General features: G+C 43.9%; 1 protein-coding gene across 4 annotated transcripts in view; it reads right to left on the bottom strand.

Annotated features, from left to right (window-relative positions):
• The window catches only part of DAAM1 (dishevelled associated activator of morphogenesis 1), an 896,952-nt gene that overhangs the window by 58,724 nt on the left and 815,477 nt on the right, over positions 1–22,751 (bottom strand). For all 4 annotated transcript variants that reach the window (XM_069638889.1, XM_069638892.1, XM_069638891.1 and 1 more), the window contains one exon: positions 20,468–20,575. In XM_069638889.1, coding sequence (XP_069494990.1) covers positions 20,468–20,575 — 108 coding nt within the window. The remainder of the gene's footprint in view (positions 1–20,467; positions 20,576–22,751) is intronic.

Raw genomic sequence — 22,751 nt, 5'->3', positions numbered from 1 at the left:
CGAGGCAGAGCAACGGTTTTGAAACTATTGGTGATGTCAGAGATATATATACATACACACACACGAAGATCAGAAGCACATACACCATCAGTAAGTATGAGATTTTAGGAAGCAATAACAAGTATACTAGGCTTGCAGGGATCGTTCCGCAAGCCCACACACAAAGCACAAGACGATCTCCCTACGAGTCTGGAGGGCTGGGAACAAGGGCAAATGTGGGTATAGTGGGTACCGTGAGCAGCCTACCTTTCTTGCCCTCTAACCTCTTGCAAAACGTATGAACAATCACAGACATTTTTTGAGACAGTAATCCCCCCCACCCCCATCCCCATTAATCTTATGGGCAACTGGGAAGTCCTTCTACCCTTAACGTTTCTTACTGGAATGACAGCATACTTCCTTTCGGTCTATTTTGCCCCAGAAATCTGTACCATGACTGTGTCCTATGTACATGATTAGTCTTATCCAACTTCCATGTTGGAATGAACAGGGAGCGATCACTACTGGAGTCCCTTTGACCATCACCTATGTTGAATTTATGCAAAGAAATAAATGTGTCTCTTTATATCTAATTAGCGGTGTGTGTCCGACGCCTTCGGCATATGGTTTAAGCAGATATAACCTCTGCAACAGCCTCCCTGCCACTCTGAAACTTGAGGAGAAAAATCTCTGGTTCCTGAAGCACCTCAAGCCCTTCCTCTTTGCTTCTGCCTTCGCTCTTCCTCTCTCTTACTGATCTGTCTGCTTTGACTCCGTGCACATGGCTACCCTCTGATTTCGGGCCCAGGTCCCTGGCCACCCAGCCACACACCTGCACTGCCTCCTTACAACCCCTGCATTTGGGTCTGTATCTGTAACCCTACAGTCACCTTACCTGCACTTATCAGACACCCCTTGTTTGCGCTTTAAACCTCGCACTTGCCACCCTGCTTGCTGCACTACCAGTTGTTTTTATCCCTTGCCCAGCACTTTCCACCTCTGCCCTTTCCCCTGCACTTTCCCCCTTCCTTCTCCCCTACACTTGCGCTTTCTCAATGTCACTGGGCCTAGTAAGATCGTTGTTTTGTCCTCCCTTGCCTTGTCGCGCTCTGAAACACGTGTATGAGCGCGCTACAAATAAAATATATCATAACAATTTCAGATGTACAAAACACAATGATCGAAAACCTCCACAATAACACTTTAGCTATCATAATGTGTGCCTTCTTACAACCTCACTTAACCACTGGGTTAGTCATCTGGTAGAAATGACCAGGGATTCTGGTCATTGCCCCATATGCCTGACAAGCACGGTTTGTTGCCGAGATGGGCAAAACTCCCAAGGGGCCCTACAACGTATATCACCTGAGCATGTTATAATTAAGGTTTTCAATTGCTCTCTGCAAGTCAACCAACATTCTATGGAAGATGACATTACAGCATGGTGTCTTCATATCCTGGACAGCTCTTTCTCTGAAAGAAACTGTTCAGGTCTCCCAAAACCCTCGAGACTTCAGTGGAGTTGGCAGTCAGCCGCCTCCTTGCATTTACCATTGTCCGATCATTTCTGTACACTGTGCCAAATGTACCAATGAATAATAGCGAAAGAAGACAAAAAGAGCCCCAACAGAGGTTGATGGCGGCAAAGTGAGAAAGCAAAAATGGGACCTATATGCAAAGGTCAGAGGAAGTAGCGTAGGAAGGTGGCCATGTGGTACTTTTTATGCCAGTTCTTGTCATAATATGTCTGTCTATGCCATGTTATTCCTTGCTATGCGGCTTCTTGATTGCTGCCTAGGAAGTTTTGCTTCTGATCGATATATTGCTCCATGTCCGTTATACCGTGTGTTACTCAGGCTATATTATTATCTGCTCCTCGATTCCAACCTGTGATGCAATATACTCCTGTTTGATGCTGAATCTGATCTCTACTAACCCTCTCAGCTAACCAGCATAACTGTCATCACATCTTACCATAGCAATTAACACCTCACACCAAACCCAATGACCAGAGCCACCATTAATAAATGACAATGCATAAGATGACTCATCTCTTGCACACACATACGCCTGAAAAATACACAGGCCTTAAAGCCACACTACACAAGCATACCACTCAGATTTACCATAACTGACATAGACCACGATATGCAAGTCCACTTGCGACACACACAGACACACACACACACACACACGCGCTAGTAAAGCACAATACCTTAAATTAACAGTGCTATTTCCTTACCTACAACCATTAACAGAGCTGCAAAATAATATTGTAACTAACCTACCAACTGTTTCACCAACTGATTCTTTTACAGGTCCTAAAAGCACCAAGAGACCATGCAACAGAAGTTGTGCTATGAAACTCAGTAACATAATACAACAATCTACTAAAGCCATACATGCCCTGTCTGCAGAGTTCCTGATGATATGGAAATCATAACGAGCCGACAAAGCCTCACGTCCTGGACAGCTAAAAGGCCTGAAAACAAACGGAATGTTCAAAACCAGTGGTGTAATCACCAGGTTTGAATAGACTGGAGCCAACTGTGTACAAGTGAAAGTAACAAAGATGTGAATACTGAAGCCCTTCCTGTTTTTGTAGGAACCATGCATCTTTGCTGTACCTCACTGATTATGCCCAATGAGACAGAAACACTGGTCTGGGGCTTCTGTTGGTATTATTGCTCAGATGGAATTTGCTCAGCATTTCAGCCAGGACTCTCCACTCTCATCAGTGGGCTTAGACTGAGAAGCAAATAGATATTTTCCTCTGGTGTCTCAAGAGCTTAAACGTGATTGAAATCCTTCTGAGTGGGCAACAGTTCAGCACTATTTTAGCCGTTGTTCTCCATCAGCAGAGGAATATTCACACTATTGGGTAGTGTTTTGAAAGAGAACAGAACCTTTGATGGCAGGATGCTTAAGGCTATAAAGGAGGGCTTTGCCAGAATGGTGAGGACATATAGGACTTACTCCAGTGGAGGACATCTCTTGAAAGGATGACACAAATGGACAGGTCAAGATGTAAAGTTCCAGCCATATTGGTCTATATGGAACCAACGGCGCCCATTCCAATATGGCGGCCGCCACATAAAGGCACCAGACACGTCACACTGAATGCTGGAAGCATTCAGACAGCTGTCTCGCCACATAAAGAATACTCGATAACTAAGTGGTGTGTCACAACTTCCCCTGTTGCCACGGCATTAGTTTCCCTCCTCCTTCAAAACTTAGCTCATCCTTGCCTACCACTACTTACTTTTCTTCTCTTTGGTATGTCTGTGCCTCCTCCTGGAACCAGCCCCGTCCGACTCCATCATTTATTCCACCTAAAACTTGTGTCTCAACCTTCATCTCTACAGCCTTCCAAGACATCCATGCACAACAGCACTTCAGAAAACGATACTTCTGTGGGGTTTTTCTCTCCATCGGGAGTTTTGCACTTCAGCAGGTCTGCCTTCAGTGCAGCCACACTCTCCCTCTGTCTACCAGAGCAACGAGGTGGCTACTCGAAAGGACAGACCCTTCCCTTCCCTGAAAGGACCCGTCACACCACACAGGCAAGGCAAGACGCAGAGTGACCAGAGACAAGGTGGACACAAATGTACACAAAGTGATCGACTATACCCTTACAATCCTAGACGATGGTCATCCTCGTCTCCTAGTTCTCATTGACCTCTTAGCAGCATTCGACACAGTAGACCACCAGACACCGACAATCTACATTGCAGCATGGGGGATCAGTGATATTGTCCTCAGCTGTTCAAATCATACCTTTCTAAACGCCACCAGTTTGTACAAATGGATTCATCTAGATCACCAACTCTACCCACCACCTGTGGAGCCCCACACGGATCCATCCTATAGCCCCATATTTTTCAATCTTTACATGGAACCCTCCTATTCAATGAATGGCTCCTCCCCAACATCTAGGTCCACACACCCTACACTCACCAAACTACCTGAGACTGGGTGATCTGGTACCTACTGTCACCCCCCGATTGCTTGTAGAGCTCTTCCAGCCAAACTACATGCTGCCTCCCTTCACTGTTAGCTCCCCACTCCCTTGTTTCTCTGCTCCCCTCACCATATTCTTCCCCCTATTATTTTACAGCGACGATCCATTGCTTCGCAAAGCTAGGTCTGTGCTCAACAAATATTTGAATAATAATAATAATACAGGTCGATTTAAATGACTAAGAAGGACATTACTGACAACGGTTACAGCTCATAGATAGTATTTCAGTATGCTCTGAAAGCAGGTAAATTACATTTGGACGAATCAACTGTATCCTGGTCTTGGCTAATAAATATGCAAGACAGCATGAGCATTAATTGCACTGTAAATATAAAATGGCACAAAAGGAATCATTTGTTTTATAATGAGAACTGATAATTGACAATGGTTCAGTGCTGCTCCAGCCTAGCGACCAGCAGCCACAAATGCGAGCAGCATTCGTACATTGGTCACCAGAGCCTTGTGAAAAACACAAGACTGACCCATAACCTGCACATGATAAAAAAGGCATACTACATTGCATGAGTCTTGAGGAAGCACTGCACATGCGGAGCACTTGTCCCTGATAATGGGATACCAAACAAAACAATTGCGTTTCCACGGTGGCTATCATGTCATAATGCAGCGAAAAATGTAAGTTACTCACTGTAGTGACTAGAGTACTCTTAGTCCTTCGCTCCCTTTCCTCCATCCTTGTGGGCTTCCCCCAACTTTCAGCATAGCGTGCAGCGGTGCCCCTCCGAGACCCTGCCCTCCGGCACCTAACATCAGTCCCCTTTTTACATATCGGACGTTTGAATACCTGGCTATGCTGATAATTCTAGCCCCTGGCATGCTAGCGGGGGAAGTGGGTGGTGGAATCATCCACAAGTATGGTGAAAAGGGGATTTAGGACTACGAGTACTCTAGTCAATACAGTGAGTAACTTTACTCAGATGTCTCGTTCAGTTTCCTTTATCCTTGTGGTTGATTCCACCAAACAAGCTAATTGGGTGGAGCTTTGACAACCTGCCTCATGCTTAAAAAACAAAAAGGTTCTTCAGAACCGCCTGCCCGAACTCTGCATCCTGCCTGGAGCCGGTATCCAGGTAATAGTGCTTACAGAACACAGAGTGGCCCACGCAGCTGCCTTGCTAATGACTTCCCAGGAATTGTGTCTCTGAAAGGCAAACACTGTAGCCTTAGCCCTGACCGCGTGAGCATGAATCTCTTCAGGAACAGTCTTACCCATGGACACGTAAGCCTCCGAAATGGCCTGGACCATCCACCAGGCAATGGAAGATTTGGCAGCATGGATGCCGGGAGCCAAGCCCCTGAAGGTGATGAACAACGACTCAGACTTCCTGAAAGATCTTGTCTGGTAAAGAGAGCAAGAACTTGAGCACTCTCCTCAAATCTAAGGAATGCAACGCCCTTTCAGCCTCCGACTCCGGGTTTGGAAAGAACACTGGCAGGCAGATTTCCGAGTTGAAATGGAACGGAGAGACCACCTTGGGCAATAAGTCAGGATGAGTGCGCAAGATGTCATTGTGGAAGGTGGTGAAGGGCTCAACTGATGAGAGCCTGCAGCTCGCTGACTCTGCACACGGAAGTGAGCACTACCAACAATACTGCCTTGAGCGTCACCAGTGTGATGTCCACCAAAGCCATCGGCTCGAAAAGGTTACGCTATAAAGCCACAAGAACCCCGTTGAGGTCCCAGACCGGGTGTGTCGTATGTACCAAAGGAAAACGTCTGGACAACCCCTTGAGGTGATCCTTAACCACTGGGTTGGCAGCTGAAGAAATGTGCTCTGGGGAATTCTTGTAGGCCCCAATGGCTGCCAAATATCGACCTGGACGCTGGAACAAGCCAGATGTGCAGAAAAGGCAAGCACATTGTCCAGGGAGCAGGTGAGGGGTACAGCCCCTTGTCGTGAGCCCAATGACTGGAACCTGGTCCCCTTACACTTGTACTGAAAACGCGCGAAGGGCGTCCTGGCCTGCGGGATGACTTCCCAGATGTCGTCCGAAAACTGGGAGGGGGCAGTCTCAGCTGATCAGAAGTCAGGCAGAGGGGGCCAGCCGGGCCTGGATGCTCCACTGCCCACCCTGCTGCTTCAGATAGCCCCTGCTGGGGATCGGGAGATGGACAGCCCCTGGAAGCGCAACTGCAGCAGGTGCGAGAACCAAGCCCGTGATGGCCAGTGGGGGGCAATCAGGATGAGGCTGCAGCCCACTGAGGCTCGAAATGTGCGTAGGGTCCGTTGGAGCAATGGAGGAGGAGGAAATGCATTGCACCTGTGGAGGGGCAAGCAGAGTTGGAAAGCGCATGGGGGTCCGAGGCTGGGAAAAAGAGATCGCAGGATGACCATCTTGTGAAGCCTTCTGCAGCCAACATGTACCGTGGGAGGCAAGGCGCCAAAGGGAGGTGAAGAATTTCAGAAAATAAAAGAACGGAAGAGTATGCAGAAAGTTGAAAGTTTCTGTGCCTAGCTGCCAGGTCCGACAAGGGATTGAGGTCGCGTGCTGAGCTAAATTTAAAGGGTTAGCTAATTCTTTGTCAGCAAAGGTTCCAGTACTGTCCCCATGTTGGGAGAGGCCCACGAGGATGGTGGGAAGGGAAGTAGGAGTAAATATGAGAAAGCAAATGTGTCGCTAGAGCCGGAACCATTCCCTTACAAAAACCCGAATTGGAGCATGGGAAGACACTGAAATATCCAGTGACACACGCTTTGCCATCTCTCTCAACCCGTACACAGCTCAATAAGCTCATAGGCTGCGCTACATTGGTCATCTGCAGTTCTTCCCGAGATTTGTTAATAGCCAGACAGCAATTTTTTATGCCTTCAAATTACAGTTTGAAAATATAATATAAATAGATCAGCTAGGTGCTAGGTTACCACAACTATGCATATGTTGTGCACAATAAATCCAAACATTCTAGGAATAGACTGGAAAAGTAAATCTAGTCCTCTAAATAAACGTTCGGGGGACGGTGGGTGGAGGAGGCACTCTCCATAAGTGATCTTGAAATGCATCTATGATGAATCAACTTCCAGGGCACCAGTAGTCCAGGGATGAATATTGGTTTCTAAACCATCAATCAGCCCCACACCTCTAGTACACCAGAAGGGATTGAACAGATTGGAAACGCAAGCAAATTATAAACCACATTGTCCAATTGTGGTAACGTGGTTGTAACGGCAGGCTGATCTCCGCAACGTGGTAGATCATTGATTAGTTGCAAAACAGGAAAATACAATTATTACACAATGATAAAATGGGACTGTCCAGTCAAGGTTGTATACAAATATCTACTTTATTATTATTATCACAACATACAGTTCGTTCACACTACAAACTACAACCCATCCTGTAAAGGAATGCAGAGGACAGACCGTTGCAAAGAAGGAATGGGGATGCAATCTGGATACTGACAGGAGGGTAGAAGGTATAGTAATTAATCACAATAGTTCAGGAATACTTGGTTTCAACACAAAGGGAGCAATGGGTTGTAAAATGTCACTGGGGGCCTTCAGAGAAGGACCAGGGGGACAGAACCACAATGTACCATGTGCTTGCATAGGTTCTTGGTGCTCGACAGTGTAGAGTTGGTTTCAGGGCGCTTTGAAGCTTCTGCAACAGCGTTCAAGACAGGAGACAGCTGCGGGTATCAGGTAGCAGGCAGTTCGGCGACTGAAGCTGGACAGACGCTGCAGGCTAGCCTACACAGCGACTCAGCAATCGTTTCAGTGTTGGTTGGCGCATCTGAAGCACTGGTTGGGGCATCTCAGATATTAACGACTGTGGCGTAATAAGTCAATTGGTTTCAGCTTGAGGGGCTCAACTTGCTTGAAAACGTCCTTTAAGGCAGACGTCGGTAGATGCTGGTCGATGCACTTCTCCTAGCTTCTTCACTGGGCTTGTGTCATCCTTTCAGGCAGACAGCCCAAGGCTGAGGAGTGTGTTGCAGGCAACTGCCTTATCCTTTGTTTGGTTCAGAGTCTCTCTGGCACTTCCCATCTAGGGAGCTTGCTACAGAGCCTAGCAGGGCACGCTGTGAGCTGGCTGGGTACCGGTTTTGGAGCTGCTGGAGGGTCCTCTGGATTCAGCATCTCCCTATGTTCCCTGGAAAAAGTTTTGGGGAGGGCTCTTGCTTCCCTCTTTGGAAATCCTGGCCTTCCTTCACTGGCGGAAGCTGTAAGGCAGACTGTACCCTCAGCCAGGTTTCAATCCAGAGTTGTTCTTGTTACTACCTGCAAAGTCTTCAGATGATCTGCCCAAAAGAGGCACTGAGCCCTCTTTTAAAGCCAAAGGGGCCACAGCGATTTGTGAAGGCTAAGCCTACCTTAAAGAACACATCCTGGGTCCCCAACAACAATCTCCTATATGCATGAGGTCATAACCAGAGTGCTTTGCAAAAGAAAAGATAAAGGGGAGAAAACCTGTAATACTAAGCCCCACCCATCTTCTTGTCTGTTGTGGATCAAAGGGTCTCTGGTTAATTAAGTTCAGTAGTTCCCGATTAAAGCAGCAGGCCTCCCTTGAAGCTGCAGCGACAACAGACTGTCTCCTGCAAACCACATTCTCGTACCTTCTGAATGGGGTTCCCCAACAGGGCTTGCCTACTGTAAATACATAGTCCCAGACATGACAGGTCACTGCCCTGGATACTGAGAGGCGGGAGCTGGCTTGAGGTTGACAGTGCAAATCAAAAGGTTGTTGGGGTTTCCCGTCTCCTTTGTTAACATCTGCAGCCAGCCCCCATGTGGGCCTGTTTGACGTATACTCTATTAGTATGTTAATTATGTTAACTGCAGAGGGTAACCAAACGGACAGGGCGCATCCATGGTGCCTTTGATAGTTAATTAAGCTGGCCATGGCAGGAGGAAGGTTTAGGCTCTCCCACTTCTGAGATGGATTGTGTGCACCACCTGTCATATCTCAATTAAACATGACAGTGAGGACTGCATGTGTAGGCTGTGCCAACCCAGAGTACACAGGTCAATGTGTACATCGTGCTGTGTGCATAGAAACCGTTTCCAAAGGTTGATCTACCATCATTCAATTTCATATAAAATTTCAAAAAAGCCCAGGGGAGAGCACACCCACCATGCGGATGGTCTAATTCCGCACAGCATCCATGTTCTGAGTTGGCCTGAGAGACACATTTGTGCTCCTTCTAAGATGTTTCTTTTAGAAAGAGCGCGATACTGGTTGAAATATTCAGACCGACATCCACATACTTCAAAGTAGTAATCTCCCTCAGTCACCCTAGTTATAAGGCTGGAGGTGCCAAAATTCGTATTGTGCAACTGAATGTGGAAATATGCATGTGGTGTGTCAGAGAAAACGTGCACTGTTGCTGTGTAATGAGAAAAATGTTAATCATCATCAATTACTTTATTTCAGCATTGCACCATAAACTTAAAAACAAGAAAGCAACAAAGAGTGCCTTTATTGCTATGGTTGAGCCATTGATGGCCCCGGAAACTCGCTCTAAAAAAGCTAGGAAAAGGCAAGCACGAGCAGTAGCCCGAGCGGCAGAAACAAAGGGTCCGCTCTCCGGATGGCTAGTTCCGGGAGAGAAATCCACAGTGGTGGAGCCAGAAGATACCTTTCTGGGGGACCCTGAGCTGGAGCCTGACTCCAGTTCCCACGTATGTCCTGAAGAATTGTTGGAAATAGGAGCAGCAGTAGAACCATCTGAGCCTACAGGGCATACCCTAAAAAGTACAGTGGAGGAGAGCAACAAGAACTGCATCTGCTTCATCAAGAATCTGTATCCTAGTGGCAAAAACCCCTGGCTGTCACGCTCAGAGTTCCTAACTAGACTCCATTACATACCTCAACTCAGAGTTTTGAAATCTGATGACTTCTTGTTCATTGAACCATTACAGGTGCCTAACTTACACGTCTCGGCCATACACTGCACCTTTCTGGCCTCTGCGCATCTAATCAGAAACTTTAAGGAAGAATTGAGGGCTGTAGACATTGACATAGATGTGGATCCTCAGGAGAGGGACCCTCATGACAATTCTGAGGTCACGGTTACACCGGCTCCAGCTGCCATCGAAGCCAAGTCTGTAGCAGTAGAAAACTCTGCCTTGGCTGAAATACAGCTTGCACTCCAATCACTTTTGGCATCCCTCCCATGAGTACTTCAGAATCTCTGATGTTTTTCTTTAATTTCTTGGAACTGTCGAGGTTTTACGCATCTCCTGAGGCCCGAGGGTTCAGTTGCTTTACTGTCCAAACACAGTTGCATCTGCCTCCAGGAAACTTGGTCTTCAGACCCCCTATTCCTCGACGGTTTTGTTACATATCAGTCATTTGCTAAAAGGGGCGACAAGGGCCGCCCATTTGGGGGTTTACTTACAGGGGTTGTGAATACAGTGACATCACGAAAGATAAAGTGTAAAGCTGAGGACTACCTATTAGCGGTAGAGATTGATTTTGTAAATGTAGGTGATCTGTGTAGATTCTTACTGTTAAATCTCTATAACCCACCAGGTGCCGTGATAAGAGAATCCTTACAAGAAGCAATTCAGGATGTATTGTCTTATTGGGCACTCAGGCCCGGAAATACTGCAGTAGTGGTGATGGGGATTTCAATTGCCATATGACAGGCAACCTCCTTTTATCCCCAAATCCTGAACTCAGTGAAAGATGTGTGATGATGCATGGAAGAAGGGAGGGGGAAGGTTTAGGCTGGTTGCAACTGTTCGACTCCTGGGACCTCAGCATGATCAATGGTCGCACACTGGGAGACCGGCCCGGGAAACATACTTGGACTAATGGTAAATCGTTCAGTACACTGGACTACATCTTTATGTGTCCTGAGATGCAGTCTAGTGTTGTGGACATGACTGTAACTCATAACATATGGAGCGACCACGCGTTGCTCCTTTGTTCTCTCTGCCTCCCTACTTCCTCTATCCCTCATTCTAATATCGGAAGCGTACAAACCAACTGCTCTGGCACCAGAATAATTTGGTCAGAGAAGAACATAACGAAGGCTTCTGAAGCTCTTAAATCAGCTGACGCATGGGATCTTCCTCACTTTGAGCACATGACAGCGAATGACATAGCGGACTGGATTCGGGGTTTTACTGGCCTATATGCCACAACAAAAACTGGGTGCATGTTAAAGCCCAAGGGCAGAATTCCCTATTATAACAAGGGTATCCGGGATGCTAAGAGAGGATATAGAGCGGAAATAAGGGGGCTCAGGAGCATGAACATAGTGGGAGAGGACTATTATGAGAAAGTTAGAAAAGAGAAATGCAGATATAGAGCCTGTGTTAAGAGCATAAAAATGTCAGAATTGAATAATAGACATCAAAGGCTCATACAAACTATCTGTACTAGAAATTCTCGTAATATATGGTCACTCCTAAACGAGAACAGAGAGAAGGTTAAGGGACCACTAGCTAACCCAATAGGCAAAGAAACATGGATAAAATTTTTATTAGGGCGTAACTCGGGAGAGGTTGAGACCACTAGGATAACACAAGAGAAGGTTCCCTTTCCCCTGCCTTTTGATGTCTCTACTGAGGCCATCTATAATAAAATGGTTACCCTTAAGGCCTCCAGAGCCCCCGGCCTTAACGGGTTGGCTAATGTAGTTATAAAGAACTACCCTGCATTTTGGGCTTACCTCTTTTCCATTCTCTTTAAGAAGATCCTAGCTCAGGGGACTATCCCCCGCTCTTGGCAAACGGCCATTCTGATACCTGTGTTTAAAAAAGGTAGCCGCACAGACCCCAACATCTATAGGCTCCTTTCTATGTTGGACATCACTGGCAAACGTTTTGCGGCATTATTGCTCAATGAGCTGCAGAAATGGGTGGAACAAACTAACATCCTCAGCAGGTTCCAATGTGGCTTCCGGCGAGACTATTCCACCTCCCATAACCTTTGGGTGATGGATATGCTTCGCACACATGCACTTAGCAAAGGACAGCCCCCGCTATATGCGCTATATATAGATTTTAGGGCTGCTTTCGACACTATACCTAGAGCAAGGTTATGGATGAAGTTGGAAAAAATGGGTTGTCCGCCTGGTCTCTTATATTACCTTAGACAATTACACCACAACACTTCTGCCTGCCTCAGACTAAATCAGGAAGGCAGTATGACTAAACAGGTGACCCAGAATAGGGGGGTAAAGCAGGGATGCGTAACTGCACCCCTCATTTACAATCTATATGTTTACGACATCCCTGCAGCATTGGCTGAGACAAATAATTGCCCTCCAAAAATCGGTGAGGTTCCCTGTAGTGTCTTAGCATACGCTGATAACCTGGTCATATTTGACAATACCATAGCCGGACTGAGGCGTTCGGCGGTCACTTTGTGGGATTACGCTAAGAATAACGGCTTGTCTATAAATTTAGATAAAACAAAACAAAGGTACTCAGATTTACCAGGAGAAGAGCTTCCAGAGTGAACCTATGGGTATACAACAAACACATACTCTATGCTCCATCCTATAGATATCTTGGAATAGATATTGAGCCACTGGGCGACTACTCCTTGTGCAGGTAAGGGCGTATAACCAGGGCTATGCAAGTAATAGCATTAATATCATCTTTCACAAATAAGCAGGGTGGCTTTACCTTGTGGGGGACAAGACATCTATATATACAAGTGTTTGCGCCCATGATTATCTATGGCCTGGAGATTCTTCTCTCTTCTGACCTTGCCTGGCTGCAAGTGATAGAGGGCAAATTCTGGCGCCGGATACTCGGTTTACCCCCGAGTGTCCCTATGGCCTTGATTAGGCTTGAACTGGGCCTGCCCTCACTTAAAGCATTAGTACTCAAGAGGAGAGCAGGATTCTATCTTAAAATGAAGGGCGGTACTTCCAACCAATTATTGGTTGTGATCCATCAAGAAGTGAGCAAAAAACATTCCACTTCCCCCCTTCTGAAAGATATGACCAAATTCCTTGCGAACATAGGCTGGACGCTTAGAGGAGAAACAGTCTCTAAGGAGGTGCTATTAGCACTTGGTAAAAAGGTGGATTTGTGGGACTGCTAGAGAATTTCTCACACTTAAGCAGTCTAAACTCCTACCATTTTATTAAATATAGATTATATACCTTAATGCAACCACAAGCATATCTATATCTCTGCCCCACCAAAAGGCTTAGACGGTTCATTATTTTGTTCCGATTGGAGCAACTACCAACCCTGCACAACACAGGAGTCAGAGAAAAAATTCCTGCTAGTGCGCGAGTTTGCCGTGTATGTAAATACCCTGAATGTGTGGAAACAGCTAAGCATTTGTTAACGGAGTGTATGATGTTGGAACAGTCAATACTCAAATATCTTAGGGAATTCGTACACAACCCGCTTAACATACGTGGAACCTCTTTCTGGCGCTATTGCACCAATACCAGCAAAATGCACCTGTTTATTGCATTGTACAATGTGTGGCAACAGATTGAAAAACACCTGGGTCCTTTACTCTGATCTGAATCGTCCGATTACGGTGGGCTAAAGATTGCCGGTGTTGTATGGACTGGTTAGGTATGCCACATTTAAGGCACCCTTATTTTCTGGAATCCTACATCTATGGCACCCTGATTTATGTATTCTGGTTAGGATAGCAGTGGGTGAGAGATGCAATGCTCGTACTTACGGCACTGACTCTGTCAATGTAACGGACAAAGATCTGTTTTAATTGAAGTCTTAATATTTTATTTTACTTTAAAGAAACTGTCTGATGTTTTATTATATTTCACATATATTCTCATACATATTTTCATATATATGTTGTTAGATTTTTATTTGTATATGATATATGATATATTTTATGATCTGTCTTTTTTTTTCTCTAACGATTTAACTGTTAATGTATGTAATTTATATTATGTGTAAAGTTTGAATTTATTTTCAAATCTATATCACATTAAAGTTATTATTATTATTATTGCACCATAAAAGTTACAATTACAAAATAACGGCATAAAAAAATTCATTTCATTACAATAAGACAGCACTCTGTAAAATGGGCATGCTAAAACCTTTAAAACCAAAAAACAATATAGCCAATAAAGAAGTTCAGATCAGTTGGATATCTCATCAATCAGTACGCACATAACCGCAGGGGAAGAGCATAGAAAGGTCTTCACGTAATATCATAGGGGAGAAGGGATTAAAGACATTTCTAAATTGCTCAACAGTGTCTGCCTAATTCCGACAGTCCAGTGGTACATGAAAAAGTATAAACAGTACAAACGCATACTCCGCTGTGTCCAAATAACCTGTTTTAATAAGTAATTTCTACTTATCCAAGCAGAATAAAGATATTTTGCACCCAAAAATAACAATATTAATATCCTCAGACTGTTTGCAAAGTTTCAAAGCATCATCTAGTCTCCAAACATGGAAGTTAAGAAGAGGCTTTAAATGTTTATTTCTCAGGATCCTATACCCATCACAAATAAACATAAAATGGCTTATTGTTTCCTCTCCAAGCCCACAGACAGGACAAATACTACAACCAGCAGTCTTCTGTGAATGAGAACATTTTACCACACTGAGGGTGAACAGTCCGAGTTTAAAGTAAAAGGTTAATATGGTGGCAGCTTGTGGGGATATGTACACATTTTAAAAGGGGGTGACACAGATGGGTTATTTATATAGGTCAACATTAAAATGTTTGCAGGAATTGTGACACCATAAAAACGAGAAAGCAAACAAGTCCAGCAGAGTTTCAACTTTCAATACAGGGTACATGGAGATGGTTGACATAAAACTTAATAAGACATGATGCACGATTGGGAGCAGGACTGGACGTTTCTGAATGGCTGATGCAATCGTTTGTCCACATTGCCCTGTAAGGAAATATATACTGAAGAAAAGTATTCAAAAGAAAAGTGTCGGTTTAAAAACAAACCTGTAGCTGTAACCTGTACAGAGCATCTGAAAAATCACGCGTGAGTGGACATGTGCAATGCTTGGAGCCCATATAAAATAAAAGCATATGTTCGACGTCATTTGACAAGGCACAAAAAGGAATTGTGTTACATGGAAGAATCCAGTAAACGTTTTATTGAAATTGAAAAACAGTCCAATCTTGGAGGAAAAGCATATCATTGTACAGCAGAGCCAAAATCAAGAGCCCTGCTGGTATTTGTTTTTGTTTACTTTACAGGATTAAGAATCAGTATTATGAAACCTGCAGATGTTAAAAATGTGGACCTTTAATAGAGGTTTGATTGTAAAGACATGTATAATGTTGCCCTCTATTGTGGAATTGTAAAAGCAAGGGGAAAAGAAAATTACTGGAAAAAGCTGCATTTTATGAATATCTGATATGGCCTACAAGGTAAAACTGTGAATCACCCCCAACAAGCCACGGAAGGGGGTGATTTGCCTTGCACAGGAGAAAAAGTGTGACTATTGGCTTTGAAGCACACCATAAAATATTATGACTGTGCCTGGAACTGGTTCTCAGGAAGCCAAACACTGGACCTCTCATTTACAGCTTGCAGCTACACAGGGCCTAGGCAAATGTTTCATAAGTACACTGAATTCATTCTTAGCAGTGGCCAGTAGTGGTCTCGTCTTAAATAATCACATTTTACAATCAGCCAGGTATCTCCTGAAGGAAATTCTTCACACCTGGGAAGAATGAATGCATCAAAGTCATAAATGATCCTCCCAACTTAACTACAAATAGCATTTGCCAAAACAACAGCATTCATAGGAGTCGCAAATGCCTCCAGCACTGAACTAACAGCATGGGACACCAGATCCGTTACTAGGTAGATCAACTAGCGACTGCCATGTGCAATGCTCCTGGCTGCCATTGTAGGTACTCCTTGCTACTTTGCACAGCACATTGCACGCTTTTTCTGTTTCATGCATTTTACCTGTGAAACTAATGAATAACGTTATGTCCTGCTGACTTATTGCCTTACTGTTTATTGATCAGCCTTTCACAGCAGAGTCAGCCTGTTGGTTGCCCATTTAAAGCTGTGTTTCGTATTGATGCTGATGGAACTAGAGTTCCCAGCAGCACTGTAGTCCATTGCCTTATTTAGCTTTCCTCTGGTGCGTTAGCGCTGACGCATCAGGGCCAAGCCGGTCTGTGGCAGTCCGTGGCATCCAAGGCTGGTGTGCCCCTCAGTTAGTTGATTCGCTAAGTGGGGCTATATAGTTCTGTTTCTGTTCAATCTGATCTGGATATTTTTGCTATTTGCCAAATTAACAGCTCCCATTCCTTTTGCATTATTCGTCCAACGCTCGTATAATGTGTTTTTATGCCGCAGATTTCCTGCCCTCGCTGAGATTGTGTACTAATGGTGCCTTGTCTTTGCGAGCATTCAATACATTTAGACAACTGGGCATTGAGAGAGCCTCTACTGCCCTGGAATCCAGTACTTTTTCAATCAATATGGCACTTATTAATTCTAGATCAGCCATTAAAAATGCTGTGGTACTAAATGAGTTGATTACGTCATCTAAGTTGGATATTTTATTTATTACGGAATCCTAGTTTTCCCATTCTTGCTCCACCTATTTTCATTTGTTATTGCTAGATCCTTTTCATATTAAACGGCTAAACAGGGATTCTCACAAAGGCGGTGGCGTTGCCGTAATTTTCAGAGCTTCCTTGGAACTTTTGAATTTCCAATCCTTAAACTGGGATGTAGACTCCCAGGTTTTTGCATTTACTTATCGACTTTCACCCAAGGAAGCCTGTGATTTTATTCTCCGTTATCGGCCACCAGGTCGTAATGGACCTTTTCTTAAATGCTGTGACAGTCACCTGGGGATGGAAGCTCTTTTGCATTTCCATCTTGTCATCATTGGCGACGTCAATATCTGCTGTAATGTGTCAGATGATGCGGACATTCTAATAACACACCATTTACAATTGTTGAATAAGTTGCCAACTCATTCTGGAGGTCACTGCCTTGATCCAGTACTTTTCAGGGGACTGAACTTTCAGCATCAAGCAACCACGCCAGTTTCTTGGTCTGACCATTTTGTGATGATCTTTTCCCTTTTAGTTACTTCTGTCGGCCCTTTACAACCTGGGAGCAACAATCATTCTGTGTCCTTGAAGGAAAGATTTGGATCGTATTTCAGGTGTGCTGCTGCTGCTGAATGGACAGACCTCACTTGATTCCAAGTCTGACTGTGTGACCACATATGATAGTATTATATCTGGACCCCAAAAAACCGATGACACTATGGCATCTTTCAAATCTCATAAGCTCATTGATGGGACTAATCCTTGGTATAACTATCAATTGCGAGGGGGAGGGAAAAGCAATGGTTAAACAATAAAGATGAATCCTGGCTTAAGCTCAGTTTGCAACAACAGATCGATTCTTCAGAAAACATACCTAAAGTCTGGTTTTCAGCTATTAGGAATTTTGTTTCACCCTAAAGGATTTGCCTCTCTGCTTTCCCCCTCTCTTTAGCATGCCAATCATTTTAATGTTTTTTTCATTAACACAATTGACTATTCAGAACAACATTGGGCTTGCCAATTGACCGGCACCGTCTGTGTGCGACACATTATCTGTGCCTGATCCATCAATTGGTACTTTTTTCATTTTCTCCGGTTGATTCAGCTTTTGTTGAGGAATGGCTTAAAACCCTGAAACCACCAAACTTAACATATGATTCTATTCCTGCCACTTTGGCTAAACAGAATGCTGCTGCTCTCAGTGTTCCTTTTAATTTTTTTTGTTTTTATTAATTCATCTCTTGCCCAAGGTTCTGTCCCAACAGAGTTAAAAATAAATAAATAAAGCACACCTCGGGCCTTTTTTCAAGAAATCTACTCTGGACCATGAAATATTGGCCACCTATTAGCCTATTGCAGGCCTTTTGTGGCTCGGTAAGATTCAGGAAAAATGTACTCGACAGTTGCAGAACTTTAATTGAGGAACACAATATTCTTGATACTTTTCAGACAGGTTTCAGACCTGGCATGCGACTGAGACTGTGCTGCTCTCAGTTTGGGACGATATTTTGGGGGCTGCTGATGGAGGCGAAGCCTGGGTCAAACCACTACTGAAAAAAAGTCTCCCTTGATCCCACTCTCCCCACCAACTACCACCCCATCACTACAGTCCCATTCCTCTTGAAAATCCTCGGCCGCACTGCCTACCTACAACTCCAATTCTACCTCGAAACCCACTCTCTACTCGGTCTATGCAAATCCAGCTTTAGACCTACACCCAAGCACGGAATCCGCCCTCCTTGATCTCAAGATACAACTTGACCACATTTGCAACAAGGGAGACATCGCCATTCTTCATTTTCACGGTGGCTTTCGATCCCGTATACCACGATATCCTCTGCCACGCCTCATCACCTCCTTCAACTTCTCCCAGGAAGCAGCCAAATGGGTCAAATCCTTCCTGAGCGACCAAACCTCTAGGGTCTTCGCTGGCACGGAAGCAGCAGACCCCCATTCCAGTACCCTATGGTGTCCCACAGGGATCCTGCATCTCCACCACGTTCTATAACATGTACACCAAGGACCTCTTTGATCGCCTTGACAACCTCAATATCCCTTACACAAATTTTGCTGACACTCAGATTCTATTGAAACTCTCTGGCACCTATGAACTCGACTGCGCAAACATTAATCACAGTTACAGCATCATACAGGCCTGGACGGCTAACCACCACCTCTGCCTCAATGATGATAAAACCAAGCTACTCATTGTCGGCTACCCCCCACCACCTCAAACATGTTGATTCTGCCTCCTCCTTCATCGACAGAAACATGTCCCTGTCTCACCCCCATGTGAAAACACTAGAAGTCTACCTAGATGCCGAACTCAACCTAGTTACTGCCTCAATCTTGCTAGAGCAACCGTCGGCAGCAAACTTGACTACTGCAATGCCATCCTAACAGGGACCTCCAACAAGAATCTCAACAAACTACAACTCACAAAGAATAACACCCTCAGAGCAGTTTGGGGCCTAACGCTCAGAGCACATCTCCCAAATCAGACGCAAAGCCCACTGGCTTCCCATCAAAGCAAGCATTGATTTTAAATTGCTCTCCACTACTCACTGCTGCCTCTACAACACACCCATATCTCACGCACCACATTTCCAAGAACCCAAACCTGTGAACCCTACGCTCAACTTCCGCCATCTCACTTACTATACCTAGTTTCATCAGAAAAAGATCTGTTTCCTGTAGGATAAATAGGTTGTCTCCAAACAAATCAATTTTATTATACAAAGACAAATAAGGATGCATCAGTATATACCAAAACGGATGCAAAACTTGTCTCCAATCTGACCATAGTAGTCTATCCTACAGGAAAGATTGATTGTCTTGACCTGTGTGGGATGGTGCCCGCCATATACATATATATGATTTTCTGTTTACTTTTCTTTACTTATTTTTCATTTTAATATTTTTTCTTTTTTCTCTCTTCTTTGCCTTACTCTGGTTATGTAATTTTGACTTTGAATATAGATTGGGCATTCATTAGAGATTCAAGCTGTCCTCTGGTGCAATATGTTTTCAAATCATCTTATGTGTAATGTAATTAAATATGTGTTTATTAAGGATCAATTGAAAAAAAATGTTTATTCGCCTTGAACTGGTCTATCCACTCATCCAGCGCCTATACAATGAGCATTTCATTCGGTTGATTTATTCAATGGTTTGATTCACGTGAACCCCCCTGTCTTTCTTGTGCTTATTATTCACATTTGTAAACATAGTAAAACAAACATTCTCAGAATGGTTCGGCATCTACCCACGCCATGCTCCAAATCGTAATTCTATGCCACAATGATTTACGGGCTACGCATATGTCCTGGTTTTAAACCTAACATAGGTTGAGTAACAAGCAAAAGTGACCAATCCTTGGGTGGTACAGCAGGACCCAGAGTGAGTAGGGTATTGCCCGTGGGCATTGCAATGAGTACCAACTCGGACCATAAATTACTGATTTGAGCGAGTTAAGCTTTGCTCTTGGCATGAGCTCCGTGATTAAATGATCATTCCTAGTTGCAATGGTCTACTTCAGTCTTCCATTAGGGCGGAACAATTCCTGTTCTAGGACTCCAATTAGGGTTCTGATTCTATATACTGCACTGAGAGCAGATCACTCTTGTGCAGCACAGAGAGCCAAGCACAGTCAACACTGATCAAACCATTGGCCAGTTCTTCTGGATAGCCTACCGTGGGCCTGAAACTGGGCATATGTTTGGAAATGTCGAGAAATCGTCGGTCTTTTATCCTAATTTTGCCATTGCCTTCTACAATTAACAGCTACAAATGTCAGACACTTGCATTAATAACCATTTTGAAACTGCTGGTTTGTGTGAATAACAATGGACACTTCCTCCGAAACCTTATTGCATTCCATGTTTCAAGGGAATTACTTGCACCATCAAATATTGTCCACTTCAGGTTCTCAATAAAAACATGAACTCCTCAAACGTTTTGCTACTTATACAGTTCAGGCTTCAAACTTACTTTACTTTTGCTGCTTGTGGAATGCTGGCAAGCTCTTCATGCAGATTTACAACTTTGGGATACTTCTTTTCAAGAATTGTTATGAGAAAGTGCAACAGTGTGATATTCCTGGAAGAAAAGAGACCAAGCTTCAGTTGGATTATTACTCTTTAAGTGAACTGTGACTCACCATGCACGATAACTTGTGCATTATAGATCAGTGACTTGCAAAAGAGCATCAGTTACACCATTACTTTGGAAATCAAAGCAAGCCGCAGACAAATTGTTGCCTATATGAGATTAGCAGTTAGGCAGAACATCAGTGAATCTAATGCAGTACGCTTGTACAAATCAAACAGAACAGTAACACGCTTGAAATCATAGCCCTTGAGACTCTACCATTCTTGAAATAAAGCTATAAAATAGCTTTATCACGAAACCCGCTAATTTTAAAGACATAAGATGCCGAAGTTGCAGTGTGACAACCCTACAAACACTACTAAATAATACATGTATTGTTCCAACCACACTTTAATATATTGTTTTGTGGAAGTGCTGGGACAACATTATGTAAAATAACAGTGGTAAATTCCTGCTTCTGCATTGTGGTGGTACCGAAACCAGAATTTAACCTAATTACTGCCAGTGGCATGGCATTCCCACTGCATTTCAGGCTGCTAGATTATACCTCTTGGTACATCATTCAAAATACAGTATTGCTACCAACCGACATTTTAGATTTTAGTTCTGGCGATAGGGCCACGGGAGCAGAAATCAGTCCTTCCATCGTTTCAGTACTGCGCAGTGGCCACACTTCACACGCAACTTTATGTACTTTTGTTTTAAAGATGCTCAAAGCTTATTTTCCAGTGTTGTTTTCCACCATTTTAAGTTTCCTACTTCTGTACAGTGGTTTACCAACAGTAATGCACATACTGCTGCGCTGCTGCAGGAGAGAGGATTTTAGCAACTCGCATTTTTCTCGTTCAGTTGGCTGTGTTAGCCGTCAATGCTAACTGCGGCTTACTAGATGTCACAATGAAGAAATTCATTCCTACTGTTTACACGACATAAGAAATAATGCTAGTGTCAAAGGGCCGGGTTTGTATGGGTTCACGCCATGGCATGTCTCAAAGTCATTCTCTTGAAATTGACATTCATCAATTGTGACACATTAGTTCAAAATCCCAGAGAACAAGCATTACCCCAAGATAGAGAAAATGTTGCTACTTCGTTGTTTGCCGATTATGCTGCGATGGAGTGGCAGCTTCTGCGAAGTCCATTTAATGAGTGAGGCAACGGCAAGGTTTTGACCAGAACTAAATTTACCCGCCAAATAACAAGTATTCCACCCCATAACTGTTTCAAACGTAATATTTTCCATGTACTCTATTGTATTGAAAAAGTTTGAATAAACGATTATCTGAGATTTTGTAACTCCGGTAAAGGGAAATGGACTGATCAGGTAGACCAAACGTAAACTGCTCCTAAGACACAATGGATGGACTAGTTACGTTTTCTAAAAGGCTCCAGGGCGGACAACAGAACTAACTATAGGTTTACAGAGCAGATGCGAAAGCCCTGTTCTTTATGGCAAAAAGCTTCTGGTTTTCGTACCTGCACTTAAGTAGTTAATGTGAACATACTTGACACAAACGCCACAGCTACTGCCAAGTGCATCTCCCTTGCCATTATAGGAAGATAGTGTCTAGGATTTGAACCGCAATTTAGACATCCACGCTGAATTGGTACCTTGTCTTTGCCATTGCTCAAACAGTAAAAAAATGGCTTGAGAGCTCAATGCCGTGCAAAGGGCTAGAAAACTCAATTTTTTTGAACATTTTTAAAAGATTGCCCTCGGCAATTGGACGAAGAAATATCTAAGAAATGCTCTACAATTGAAAGAAAGATACATTTCCATCAGCAAAATGTGCCTATTGGAATTGTGCTGGAACACAAAACTGCCACAGTGCTTGCAGCAATGTCTTCCAGGCCTATTTGGAGCATTAGATATGCCATTCTAGAGTCCCATCTACTTTATAAAGAACCAATTGTATATGCCCATGTCATATTTTAAATATTGCTGCTAGCAGCTTGGATCAAGACCTGGCTCTTTTGAGTCCCACCAATGTGGATATTGTGTTAACAAGCCAGAAACAATTACTCTAGTATTAATTTGTCTACACCCCTGAAAGCTTTGGTTGAAGCCTATGTTTAATTACTTTTTCATCCGCTGTACACATCAAGTGCTTCAGGCATGCAAATGCACTTTGTAGGCATGCATCCATACTTTGCAGTCTCATAA

Source organism: Ambystoma mexicanum, chromosome 14 (genome assembly GCF_040938575.1).
Source record: "Ambystoma mexicanum isolate Mex_15411 chromosome 14, UKY_AmexF1_1, whole genome shotgun sequence".
In the NCBI taxonomy this organism is placed as follows: Eukaryota; Metazoa; Chordata; class Amphibia; order Caudata; family Ambystomatidae; genus Ambystoma; species Ambystoma mexicanum.
Note: the sequence above shows the minus strand (reverse complement) of the source record. Positions and strands in the feature narration are given on the sequence as shown.